The sequence below is a fragment of the Astyanax mexicanus genome, chromosome 3 (assembly GCF_023375975.1).
Source record: "Astyanax mexicanus isolate ESR-SI-001 chromosome 3, AstMex3_surface, whole genome shotgun sequence".
NCBI lineage: Eukaryota > Metazoa > Chordata > Actinopteri > Characiformes > Acestrorhamphidae > Astyanax > Astyanax mexicanus.
The window spans coordinates 41,612,378-41,626,804 of NC_064410.1; the positions used below are offsets into that span (position 1 = coordinate 41,612,378).

Sequence of the window (14,427 nt, forward strand, 5' to 3'; positions counted from 1 at the left end):
ACACTGTGATCAAATGCAATTTATCATCCGGCAGCAAAGGCTTTACTTTGTGCTACACGTTTTCATGTTATTCGAGGACCTGATTACAGTGGTCCCACTGTGGTTTGAGACCCACTGTGGCTTTGAAGAGCCAGTAATCTGCTTTTTTCTTGTAGTTCGTTTATTTATTTGTATTTATTTATTTTTCCTGGAGTTCACTTACAACACTTGCATTGTTTTACGTGCTGAAATGTGTTTGTACATGACTATTTTGTCCAAGCTGTCTAAATCCATTAGAATTAGCCAGCTTTAGTTAATGGGCATTAAATCTGAATTACTGTACGTCTGTTATAATTGCTTTCAGCGTTCACTGTAAAATGAACGGGCGCGCTAAATGGCCATAGGCCGAATGGGTTGTAATATGCAAATTCACTTCTATTTAGGACATCATGCCCACAAATGGAAATAAAAGAAGTTGAGAGTCGAGAATTCTGTCTTATAGTATATTGTGTTACTTTTGATCAACCACCCATCTCATCTCTTTCACCACATAATCTGTGTTACATCACCAGACTGACATCCAGAACTGACCAGGCGAAAAAAGGGGTCTGGAAACTAAACTGAATAAGGCTAAAGAACTGGATGGCATTGGCACCAGAGCCTAGAACCTGTATATTGAATAACTGCAAGGCAAGAAAAAGCTTGGGAAAGCCTGGGGAAGTTATCACTTATGTGAAAGACTGTGTGACCTAAAGTTTTCACTTCTTCACTTTCCACTGGTGGCTCTTACATCACAGAGAATGAAGATGCTACTGTGTCAACGCATTCCCGTGCCCTCTGTCACTTGGCTACCGAGACAGCACTGGGGTAGGTGCTGCACAGAGCAGGAGCTGGACAGGCATCACTGTGAGGATCACGGTTCTCATCTTCTTCAGTGCATTCAACACCATCCGGCCTAAGCTGCTTGGGGATATGCTTCAAGTGATGCAAGTGGATGAACCTTTTATCGCACGGATAATAGACTGACTGGCGGACCACGGCTTGTGAGGCTACAGGGTAGAGTGCCAGACAGAGAGACTCCTCAAGGATTTGCACTCGCTCCTTTTCTGGGATGTAATAGAGGTGGACAGGAGGGTGCATACAGAATCCTGGTAAAGGCCTTGAATGTGGAATGGTGTAGGTAGCAAATGCAGCATGGACAAAAGGACAAAACCAACAATGATGGCATGGTGGTGGACCTTCAGGAGGTTTAAGCCTTCTCTACCACTCTATTTTTTTTAATAGGGAGCAAATAATAAGAAAATATATTTAATATGAACTCCCAGTATCACTAGCAATGCCGAAGTGCAAATATTTCTATATTAAAGCACTCAAAAAGACACAATGCTAAGAGGTCTGTGTCCCAAGTGTATAAAACAAACCTTACTAATAACGATTTCCAGTATGGTGCAGAAAACTAGTGAATTAATGTTGCTCTTCAAGCACTTTAATAACAAATATGAATAAATATTTGTGCTGTGAGGTGATTACATGCTTTGTGATTAGTTAGTCTAAATTAATATCATACATTCGCATTAATCAACAAAGTATTTTAAACAATTAAATTGAATTTTATTTGCAGAGCATGAATGAATTTAATGAATGGATGAATTACTGGCATACACTTAAAAGCTCTTAAAACACTACACCAATTTGTATAGCTGCACACACTTATTCTCTTCTATATTATTGAACTGTTTTGCTCTATAATAATAAAATATTCCAGCCTTGCTTAAAATGAGATGCAACTATTTATATAATTTAGACATTTGACCATATAGTGATTTTAGTCCAAATGAAATCAAAACATTTTTTTTTATTTATATTATCTGCAATGGGGCTTTTATTATGAAGCCCGAAATGGTGGCGATGCTTACTGAGTTTTCCGAGCTGAATTAATTGCAAATCTTTGATAACAGATAGATTGCACTGTGCTGGTTCGATTACTAGGTTCTGGGGTTTGATATGATTTATGGATTATTAGCTAACATATAAACAAGGCAGCAGTCTGGATTGGAGCGTGTTAGCGTGTTAGCTATGGAAAACTGATGGAGTGGAAACTCTGATAAGTGTGTTTGGGTGCATTTTTATTGGCGTACTGTATTCATGTACTGGCAGTAGCTTTCAGTCATTACAGTATTACAATACAACTGGAAGCTCAGAGACCAAGGAACAAACCTGAAATTAATATTTAGGAACAGTATAAAGCTCTATTGCTTAAATTAAGGGAAGTATACATTTCGGGCAAATTCTGAGATTCCTTTTTCCTTCGTTGTCCACTGTCAATGAGTTATCTTTATTAAGGGTGTACAAAAAAACACCAACACAGCTCTAAAAAAAAAAAAAAAAAAAGTTCTGGGTGCTGCCGTACATAACTGTGTGTACCAGAGTCTTAATTAAATCATAGTTTGTAAATATGTACACATTGACAAGGCAGGCAGGCCGATCCATGCCGAGATACTGGGTCATATCTCTGCTCCGATCGGAAACGCACGCATGCGGCGAGTGCTGTCAGAGAGTCAAAGAGACTAGTCACCATGAGACCACATCGACTAGTTCCCATAAATAAATGAACGTCAGCTGGCAGAGAGCGAGTGTGTGCTCGGAATAATCCGATTCAAAGGAATAACGAGGCTGCGCTGTTATGGCATTATTATGCAGAGGCAAAGTGCAATAACTACACGGAACTGCCAGTGATTAGAGGCTTCACTATTGTGAGACTGTTGGAAGAGTGAAAGAGAGAGAGAGAGAGAGAGAGAGAGAGAGAGAAACAATAACACACACATAGAGATCCTCAGAGAGATTATCTTCATTATCTTAAAAAGCTGTTATCAGGGGAATTGTTAAAGAACTGCTAATTGCATGAGAAAAAAGGAAGTAAAATAATTTTAAAAAGACACAAAACAATGAGAAAATGAATATAGTAGGCGAAGGCCCACTGCTAAATGAGGCGGTGCGCAGTGCTTAACATAAAGTCCTAGTATATGTGTGTGTATATATGTAAATAGACACATCGTCAAAGAAATAGTTGCAAAAATAGTTGCACCCAGGAGAAGAATGGTTGAATTGCGATGCTATTCAGAAGAAAGATTACCGGGGTTTCCAGGAACAATACGTGATTAAACATTTAGACTAATATAAGCAACTCAAGTTTATATTCATTGAGCTACACATATGTAGCTCAAGTATGTGGAGAGTATATGTAACATGTATTACTCAAGCTGTAGAGGTTCCTAAAGGTGTCCTGTAATAATCTATCCCATGTAGCTTGAATATTTGTACAGAGATCCAGAACTATTTGTGTGTTTAAAGCTGATGTCTAAGTTTTGGGATTTGGGGGATTTAGGGCTCTCTCTGGTGAGAATGGATAACTGCACCGAGCATGTGGAAGAATCATTTCAAACTGGGCGGGTGTGATGCGCTCTCCTTTCAGAGCGGATGAATATGATTCCAGGTTATGTTTAGTCAAAGAGAGAGAGAGAGAGAGAGAGAGCACTCAGTCAGAAACTTCACTTCAACTACAAACTTTTTGTTTTTACTGAGTGAATGAGCTACTGAACTCTAATATTTCCCCCTTCTGAAGTCTCCAGTGCTCCACCAGCCGCTCGCATTCAGTAAAACTGAGCCGGATCGTCTTTTAGAGGCTGTACGTGTGATGTAAGTACGTAAAGACGGGTGACGTGGCCAGAAGAACTCAGCAAAAAGCGACCTGACCCCCCAGTTTTTAAAATTAAAATATAATAAGCTTAGCAGGAATGGTCATTCCAGCACACTGGTATTATAAAACTCAATATTATGTCCGTTCTCCACTCAAAAATGCTACTGCTTTCAAGCTAGAAACGTAAAAAATGGACTGCCACTTTAACTTATGTAGTAACTAAAAATGGACAAAAATGGAGATACAGTATATATCCCCTTTCACCTATAACAAGGTTATGACACCCACGTGTTGTTATTATCTGGCCGTATGGGTGTTCCTATGTTTGAGTGTACATCAGGGATAAAAAAAAAAAAAACCTGCCTGTTTTTAATCACACCGCCACATTCATCACGGCCTGATCTGGAATGTAATTTGGCAGGAGAGGTAATGGGGTTTTGTGTTAATCGACTTTGCGCGTTTGCAGATAGGGGAGGTTTTCTGCCTCAGTAATTAGCGCCTGCTCTTCTCCTGCTTAGCCAGGTCCGCCTGTTGCTGTGCTGCGCGGCCGGTGTGTATTAATGATGCGAGCGCTGTGCTGTGTCAGCGGGGAGTTGCTCCAGAGGAAATACCAGAGCAGCCGTGTGTGTGTGTGTGTGTCTAGCACAGATGAGAATTCACCGCTCCACAGGTAGCGCACACAGGTAGCTCTGCATACTCTCTCTCTCTCTCTCTCCTCCCTCCATCTCCTTTGCTTCATGAGCTACAATCAGTAGAGCCACAGATGCTTTAAACACACAGGGGAGCACACCAACACAACACACACACACACACACACACACACCTACACAGGGGAGCACACAAACAAGTACCACAAATTCTTGTTCCAAACTAAATAAAGAGTCAGGAATAAATGTAGCTTTCTTTTCCAGGAAAAATAAATACATGATACCTACAAAAACCTTTCGTTACTACTGACAATCTTCGGTCATGTCTTTTTTAAAATTCTGATGTTATGTTATAGTACCATAGTGCATGATGCTTTATGATTTTGTTTTTGCTGTTTTTGCTGTTTTTGCGATTTCGCTTGCATTGATATTACTACTCTCACTCTTTTCTATTAAATTTATTCTTATTATTATTTATCTTATTTATTATTATACTCAAAAGATTAATGTAGGTATTGCATACCTCTAGGAAAACTTTGCTAAACTGTTCAGTATCTTTTTTTTGTGTAAACACTCCATCTGTTTTCAGATGACACTAAATGCATACGTGTTATCAGGCAAAAATCAAGTGTTCTTCAGGAAGGCCCTGTTCCTGTTCTTTTCTGGTGGACCACACCAAAATAAAAAGGCCAATTTTGGTGTAAGATGACAGGGCATTTCAATCTCTTTTGCAGAAACGATGAACCGCGGGAGTTCTTGAAGTGAAGGAGAGGTTAAACGCTTGCTTAAAATATGGGCTGACAGCTACATAAAAGAGTGACTGGAGAGAACACTGCCAGTAAAATGTCCAACGTGCAGATAAGTCAGTGGGGATTCCTGCAAATTTCTGGCCAATGCTGCCTTTATTCAGAAAAAAAAAAACTCTAACAAAAATATTTTAATAAGTGAAATTTGGTCCCCAGGACTACAGCATTGTGACAAAGCTGGAGACTACTAATCCAGCCACTGTCGCTGTTATATATAAAAATGAAATGTATTTATCAATGTCAGCTGATTTCTTCACTAACAAGATACCCCTCTCAAGAGTATACCACTCAGCCCATACAGTGATTACAAGCACAACAATACATTCCATCATTTTTTAATTTATTTTAAAATGTCTAGCTGTGGCCTCTAGTATGAATGAATGCCACGTAAGCTGTTTTTTTGTGAAAAAAGTTCTGTGGTGTTTCGGTATAGCCCTTCTTTAGATGACTGAATTAGTCGTCTCTGAAGAAAGACAGGATTTCGGCTCTTGCTCATGAATATTCATACGTGCAAACATATCGCCTCTGATTGGCTAACAGCACTGCAGCAGAGAACGCCTACCTGCCTTCCCCCCACAGTCAATTTCACAGCTCTAAAACTCAAAGGACAAAATGTTTTCAGAGATACAGCCTTAGTTGTAAACATATAATACTGAGTGCTAGATGAAGTTAACCCTTGAACTTCACTTAACATCAGACTTTCAGCGTCGTTCTGATACAGCTCGTACCATCTAGTGGACACATGACAACATTACACTCAATTGATTGAAAACAAGATGGTGGAAATCCCAGTCAAAAGTTTCTACAGCCAGTCCAGAGAGAAACATGGGCCAGGTAAAAAATCCTCATTGAATTTTATATTTGAAACTAGTTTATTTAATAATTCTAAATAACAATGTAATGTTATTTAGAATTAAATTATTTAACAATAATTATTAATGATAATGTTTAAATGTTCAAATTACTTACTGTCCCCACATGAGGTTAGGTATATTGTGTTTGGTACTAATGATCTCAAATAGCTAAGAGAAATAAAGAAAAACAAACAAAAGTATGGGTTTTAGGTGGATAATAACCATGAGATCATACCGTCCAATGTCCATGTGAATGATCTAACAACACTACACTAACACGCTAATGGATGAAGTACCTACTATTTTAGGATTGAGGACTTAATGCGAAGAAAACTGGAAGATTCTAACAGTAACAGGAAGGGCTGGGTATCCAAATTCAATACCAAAAAGGCACAAACCAAAAAGTCTAAGTATTACCGAGTCCCAAAAGGTCTAAAAAAATGTGTTGCCTGTTTTCGATACTTTGCATGAAACACGCATAAATGCGTCAAAAGCGGAAAGTCCATGCTGCGTCTTAAAAATTCAAATTGCCCACACACCGCCTCTGTGCTAAAATCTCAGTCTTTTACTCGCTCTGTCTCTTCCTCTCTCTCGTTCGTTCTGTCTCTGGCTAACTCGCACTGTCTTTCCCTTTCTTGATCTATCTCTCCCTTTTACTCACGCTCACACTGCCCCCCCTCTCTCTCCTTAGATATTATAATACAGTAAAAGAAAGCTCTAGTCTTCCAGACCCAAACTACACTACACCATTATTACTGCAACCCTTTCAAAAATAGAGGGAACTAGCAGCATTAAAAAAAAGTCATGATTATAATTTATTTTTAAGGGATTGACACCACTTATACAATGGAATATTGAAAAAATCTTTGTAGTTTAGGCTCAAGCAATGTATTTGTTCTTAATAAAAGGCCACGAACATGCTCACTGTTTGTTCCAACAAGATCCAAAAAGTTGGAGTCTCTCATGGTGACAGCATAAGAATGAGATTACTCATGTTGGCTGTTAGGTTGTGCGAGAATAATCATAGTTTTTTTTTTTCTTTTTTTTTTTTTCAAAATTTTGAAAAAGGCATTGAAAAGTTGAAAAGTATCAAAAGGTATATATATATATATATATATATATATATATATATATATATATATATATATATATATATAAATAAACAATACCCTTCCCTAGTAACCGGCGCCTCCTTCAGTGTAGAGAAATTGTATGAGAAATCTGATCATAAGCCCCACAAGGAGATGCATTCAGAAAGCTAGGTGTGGATGGCTATGCCTTTAGATAATTATTAGTGATCAGGTCCCTCAGGTGTGAATAATCATTTTACAACTATTTTTATTTGTTTTTATTATAGAGCCTTTAAAAAAAAAACTTAAAAAGCAACTTCAGACATCAAACGTGCATGCTGATCAACTGCACTTTTGCTGAGGGTGAAGTGTGAAAATGATTTATTTTATTTTTTTTGCGGAACTATCACTGTAAGCGGTGTGGCCATTACTTGCTGTAGCGTTAGTGAGAACTTCAAAGCACTCGGAGCAAACCTTCACAAGAATCAATATATGAAAGTTTCCAGAAAACGAAGAAAAGCTGCTTTCAAATTAGCAGAGGTATTTCAGGGAGAGAACTGCAGTGGAGGAGGAGGAGGAGGAGGAGGAGGAGGAGGAGGCTGATGTGCTTATGGACGCCTGCGCGGCACGATTTCAGACACTATATGAGTCAACCTGTCTCACGAATATGGAGCAGTGTGTCAGCCTCATATTGTGCTGCTGGAGGAGAGGATGGAATCCACATTCACTCTCAGTAATTCAATTAACACGATGTCAGGGACTTCATTACTGCTGTTATTCCTGATTGTTAATGAATCTGAGATATTCAAACACTTCCCCTCAATTGCATACAGTGTGATTGTTGTGTGTGTGTGAGTGAAGGGGGGGGAGTGTGTGTCATACAAATGGGGAAAAAAAAACCCCAGACAGATAGGAATACAAACACATGTCACATAAAGAGCTCATACAACAGGAGCGTATGCGTATGCGTGTGTGTGTGTGTGTGTAAGTGTGTGTAAAAGCGTGTATAGAATTAGACTTACGGGTTGCTTTGGTCCCAGACGACACACTGCGGATCTGACGTGCCCTTTAGAGAGAAAAGACAGAGGCAGAGGAAGAAGCGAGGAGTTAGCGCTGGAGGAGAAAAACAGGAGGTGTTGAAAGGTAAAGAGAAAATGAAACAGACAAAGAAAATGCTCCTCAAAGTCTCCTTTGTACATACTGTGTATGTGAGCGTCTATGTACAGGGGTTGGACAATGAAACTGAAACACCTGGTTTTAGACCACAATAATTTATTGTCCCGACGGACAGTTCTGGTGGAAACATGAGAGTTGAGGTGCACGTTGAATTCTGCCGTGATTTGAGCAGCCGTGGTTTTATGTTTTTTGGATACAATCCGGGTTAGCACCCGAACATCACTTTCGGACAGCTTCCTCTTACAGCGTCCACAGTTAATCCTGTTGGATGTGGTTGGTCCTTCTTGGTGGTATGCTGACATTACCCTGGATACCGTGGCTCTTGATGCATCACAAAAACTTGCTGCCTTGGTCACAGATGCGCCAGCAAGACGTGCACCAACAATCTGTCCTCTTTTGAACTCTGGTATGTCACCCATAATGCTGTGTGCTTTGCAATATTTTGAGCAAAACTGTGCTCTTACCCAGCCACCAGGCTGGTCCAATTTAGCCATGAAACCTCCCACACTAAAATGACAGGTGTTTCAGTTTTATTGTCCAACCCCTGTAAATGTGTGTATGTGTGTGTGAGTTTGTGTTTAGACCGAACAACAGGTTCTTAAACCCCAACCTCATCTCAACCCTTTCATTTATCGTTCAACACACATCTCTGTCTAGACTGCAGATGATTCATTACCAAAACTCATTCGCAATTTATTGATTTGCAGGAGTCCAGGCTGATTCCCTCACTTCCAGGCCAGAGTGAAGCCCCTAATCAGGGTTCAGTGGTGCATGGCCGGGTCAATCACCTATTATTGGTTCATCAGCGAATCGACTGGTATAATTGACTAATCTGTCTCAGCTCCACTTCTGCCCATTATCTCTCTCTTTGGAGGGAGAGCTGTCTCGGGGAAGCACTTACTGACCCCAGAGGGATCTCCTGACCTGCACCAATGTCTCCAAACTATTTATTTACGCTTCCTGGATAACAAGACAAGGGCTTGTCCAAATAATAAAGACAAACAAATCGAAGAGCTTCAGAGACACTCACAGGTTTAGATGTTAAACATACATTCGGCTAGGAGAGAAACTGTACGTTAGTAAAACTATTTTTTTTACTGAAGTTAAACTGAATTATGGAAGCAAATATATGCTTAACCCTCCTATTATCTTCATTTGTCAGGAACAGCAATGGTGTCCCGGGGTCATTTTGAACCGGTGCATGTTTAATTATCCAAAAGATACCCCAAAAAATCCTTACAAGCAGTGTAAATATATTAATTTCTAATTATTCTATCAATATTTTGTGCAATGGTGTTCTTACCTCTAACAGGTGATGGTTCAATTAGAATAGTTCACTCGTTTTTCGTTAAAAAAAAATACATATTCAAACTTTTTTAAATGTTTCACTACTTTATTACCTTTGAAACACCAACATATAAAACAATAGTTTTACATAACATTAAAACATATTGCAATTTTGTTTTAGTTTTAGTTTTTGCAGAGGGTGGTTGCAAATAGTAAGATCAACTATTTTCATATTATATGTTGATTACACTAATTAGGCAAGCAGAAGAAGTTGCATACTGAAAAAAAATGCTTTTAACTATTTTTCCTAGATCTTTTAACTTTAAAACGGGTCAAATTGACCCAGAACATAACAGGAGGGTTAAATGAAAGTACCTACTTTTCATACCAGCACTATCTGATCAGATTAAAACAGACTCAGGCTCATTTGCACTGTTAATGTGGTTTGTTTGAGCAGGTGTGAAAACAATAATCACACTCGGGTGCACACCAAAACTACCCACTGAAACCCACGAGAGGATGTGGTACCGGTCTGGTTCCTATCAAACTCCGGAGAGGTTTGTTTGTGGTAAAACGTGATCAAGTATCGATCCGACCCAATTATCAAATGTACTCTTCATATTTCAGTAAAAAATGCTGTTCAGGTGCAGTTTAATCTGATTTCTTAGCCAGATAACATCCATAGCTATGAACAAACACGGGCTTTATGTATAATGTGTGTATTTAACTTTTTAAATAGTTTTTTATTTTATTTTATTGTACCTACAGTGGAACACTTTTTTGGTAATATGTATGAAAAGATTTTCCACCAATCCAAAAAATGCTTTCACTTGAAAAAGAACCAGCTGATGATTAAACTTGTCATTTGAGATATCTCGGCTAAAAAATATTACCATTCTCTTTGCTAAAGAACCCTTAAAATATCATTGCACCATTTTTAAACAGTTTTAAAACCATAATGAGCATATACAGTAATTAATTAGCTAATTACTCCAACACCTTTAAAAAATCTATAAGAAATCAGTTAGACAAATGAAAATATTATTGCTGATCTGTTGCCTGCTAAAGAGTGAACTCACATTTATCCGTAGTGTTCATCCCTAATGTTACTGGTGCCTTGCAGTTATGTCAGATACTTGAGTCAATAATCCTCTACAAGGCAAATAAAAATAGCTATACTGAACTTTCAGTTGCCAAATAGTGAACCCAGGTTTATCAATAGTGTTAAATCTTAGCAGGTACTGGTTACATATCTTACTTTACCTTCTATGTTTTGCAGTTTTTAAATACTTGTTAACAAGATATAAATATATTTATTTAACCATTAGGCTTTTTTTTTACATTTTAATTTTAAATTGTAAGCTTCAAAAGGTCTAAATAACACTACAAAATAACAGTGTAATTCTGCATTCTTTCCAGTGGTGGAAAGAAGGCCAAAACAAAACAGCACATTTAAAAAATATATATATTTAGTTTAAAAAAACTTAGACATGTATAATACAAAAAAAAAAAAAAAACTTTTAATGAGAGAGTGGGATTCAGGTGATGTTCTTGCATGTCAAATTATGCACTTTTTATCATTTTTTATGGGCCAGCAGAGCACATTTTAGGCAGCTTTAAAAAAAAGGGCATTTTCCATTTAGCAAATTAGAACCTTGTTATTAGCTGCCCTTTTCATAGATCAGGTACTTTGCAATCATGTCTAATTGGTGGTCAAGATAAGGTGCTTAATGTCTCTTAAAAAAATAATAATAATAATAAATAAATGAAAAAAAATGTCAGAACCCAAAATCAAGAGCCCTCTTGTGGCTGACTCTGGCGTGACCTTTGCTTAACAAATAGATGACTGAATATTAGCCTGAAAAAATAAAGACATCATTCTTTTTGTTCTAAACAGTATAGACATACACGCATGCACCCTCATGCGTGCGTGTAGAATTGTCTTCACTGTGTTATGTGTCCTGACAGCATATGGCCTGGCCTGCACTAATTGCGCCGTGTGTGAGCACTGATGGCACTCCGGTACAGCTCTGCCAGTATGCGTTCAGCAGCACGGAGCCTATTAGCACATACAGAGCAGCGACATACGGAGTTTAGCTTCAGATTCGCCTCGCGGACAGCAGGAGGACAGAGTTGGCCGCTCAGAAAAAGACGAAGTGTGCAGAACGCACTTTTATTTTTTATTTTTTTGGCTGAGGCACATTGTTATGTGATGCTGAAATCACTGAAATCACTTTCACTTAGATCAGCTGTCAGTAAAGGACCGGCTGGAGCCGGCGGCCAACACATGGACCTGCGCCTGGGCCTAAAACTGACGGATATGGATGAGGCCTGGCTGCAGAGACTGTGAGCCACAGCTGGTGGGGGGCGGCCGCCGTGCCTCCACCTCCCAGCTTGCCTCTGTGGGTCAGGTCAGAGCGAGGCACGCTGCCTCAGAGCAGCTGTCCACAGCGAGAGGACATGTCCCAGCCCCCCTAAACCAACATCTGTGGCCGGGGTGTGTTGGTAGAGACCCTGGCTGAGATCCACTCCAACTGACCCGGGACCACCACTGTGCAGGTCGTGACCTAGCAATGCCTCTAGAGAGATCTGGAAAGGTTGAGCATGTACATTCACACATACACACACACTTACACACAGAGACACACACACATACATACATACACCATTCGAGCATAACATTATGTCCACCTTCTTTTGAGCTCTTCAGTGGTCAAGATCCTACAGGAGAGACCACCACAGAGCATCAGGTATTATTTGAGTGGTGGGTCATACTCTTGGTAAGTGTGGAAAGTGTGTTAGTTTATGTTGTGCTAATACAAGTGGATCAGAAACAGCAGTGTGTGTGTGTGTGTGTGTGTGTGTGTGTGTAGTGTCCTGTGTCCTCTGAAGAAGGACTAGAGGATGACCAACACAAACCACGCAGCAACAAATCAGCTTCAGTCTCTGACTTGTGAGTGGACACAGAGTGTTTAAAAACTCCAGCAGCACTGCTACATCTACTCCACTAATGCAAACACAACGCACACTAGCACCTGGCCTGTTGCAATAAGGCAAGCAAACCAATCAATAGCCTAGGGCCCCTGAGCTGGCCAAGGGCCCCCCGAAAGTGACTGGTTATGATTTGAATGTAACAACCCTTTAAATTCAGTGACGGTCAAGTACCACTAGTTGCTAACGGTAAACAGCCAGATTTGTGGTTCCTGCAGCTAGCTGAATATGAAACTTCAGCAATCATAAAGCAGGATTATCCATCAGGAATCCAGAAAAGAAAAAAGAGAAAAAAACAAAAAACTAAAATTCGGAGGCTGTTTTTGATACTTTGCATGAAACGCGCATAAACGGGGTAAACATGGAGAGCATGCGCAGTGCGGTAAAAACAATTGTTGTCCAATTGTCGACACTACCGCCATGCTGAAATCTCTCCGGTTCTTGTACTTTTCTTCTCTCTTTCTCTCTCTCTCTCTCTCTCTCTCTCTCTCTCTTTAAATGATTGACACACCACTCACTAATCTAATGCTGATATTTCTTAAACACTGAAATGCATCCAGGAATGTGCTTAGGAAATTTTATGAATTTATTTTTTTAGTTTAAATAGGTAATGCTGTAGTTTTTGTTCTTAATTAATCGCCATAAACATGCTCTTTGTTTGTTCCAACAAGATCCAAAAAGAAAACTCTCATAGTGGCAGTGTGAAAGTGAAATTACTCATGACAGCTGTTTAATAAATCTGTTAATAATTAAGAATAATTAAGAATAGTTAGTGCTTTTTTTGTGTTGCAATTTAGAAAAAGGTATCGCCAAAAGAAGTATTGTATCGAAATCAAGGTATTGTATCAGTATCAGTATCGAACATTTTTAAACAATACCCAGCCCTACTAGCCACAACCATGTCTGAGTCACTGCAGTGCTGAGAATGACCCACCACCCAAATACTACATGCTCTGTGGTGGTCCTGTGGTGGTCCTGTGGTGACCATTAAAAAACAGGGTTGAAGGGAGAATAATAAAGCATGTAGAGTAACACAATAAGGACCGCAGCCTGATTAATGGGTGTAGAAACAAGGGGGTGGTCATATTGTTACGCATGATCTGTGTACACACCCACACACAGTCCCAAAACTCCTGCATGAGGGAGCAGGTGAAGGTTGCTTAGCAACCCAGAGGTGATGGGGCTTCAAAATCACAGATTTATGTTGATGTACCATCCGAGCTGATCGCACTGTACCACACGAGCCTCCACCACATTACTCCCTTGGACATGCTGTCAACCTATGCGGGGGCTGTGTATGACACACACACACACACACACACACACACACACACTGAAATATGAATATAATACTGGCAGTTTCATCTATAGCACATGCTAAATCTGCACCGCTCGATGTGTTGGCAGCTGTCCTCATGCTGGCTACTTCCAGGCCTCTGTGCTGTATACATGTTCATGTTACTATAAAGGTTTTTTTTATTCATGGATGAATGGGCAGAGAGTGTATAGGGCACCTCTAATGGCAGCTGTTCTACACATATAATTAGTATGTGGTCATGTTTAGTATGTTAAGCAATTATAGAAAGGTCACAAGCTGCTGTAGGAACATGGTAGGAAAATGTTAGCAAGTCATACAGAAAATAGAAATTAAATATTTATTTTGCATTTGTTGGAGTAACTATATACTACCCAGAAACAGATTTCTACTAGATTCTGGACCATTGCTTTGAGGATATGATTGTATTTAGAGACTAAGGCAATAGTAAGCTCAGGATCTCATCCTCAATGCCTCAATGTCCCAAAAGTATTTGATGGAGCCCCATCATTTCTGGGAACACAAGTCATTTACTGTTCCATAGCTCAGTGCTGGGAGCTTTATACCCCTCTTGCCTGGGCCCATGTGTTCTATTCTTTTGGCAC

General features: G+C 39.5%; 1 protein-coding gene across 10 annotated transcripts in view; it reads right to left on the reverse strand.

Moving 5' to 3' along the window:
* Nucleotides 1-14,427, reverse strand: part of adgrb2 (adhesion G protein-coupled receptor B2) — a 522,385-nt gene that overhangs the window by 172,462 nt on the left and 335,496 nt on the right. For all 10 annotated transcript variants that reach the window (XM_049475339.1, XM_022683130.2, XM_049475336.1 and 7 more), the window contains exon 15: nt 8,076-8,119. In XM_049475339.1, coding sequence (XP_049331296.1) covers nt 8,076-8,119 — 44 coding nt within the window. The remainder of the gene's footprint in view (nt 1-8,075; nt 8,120-14,427) is intronic.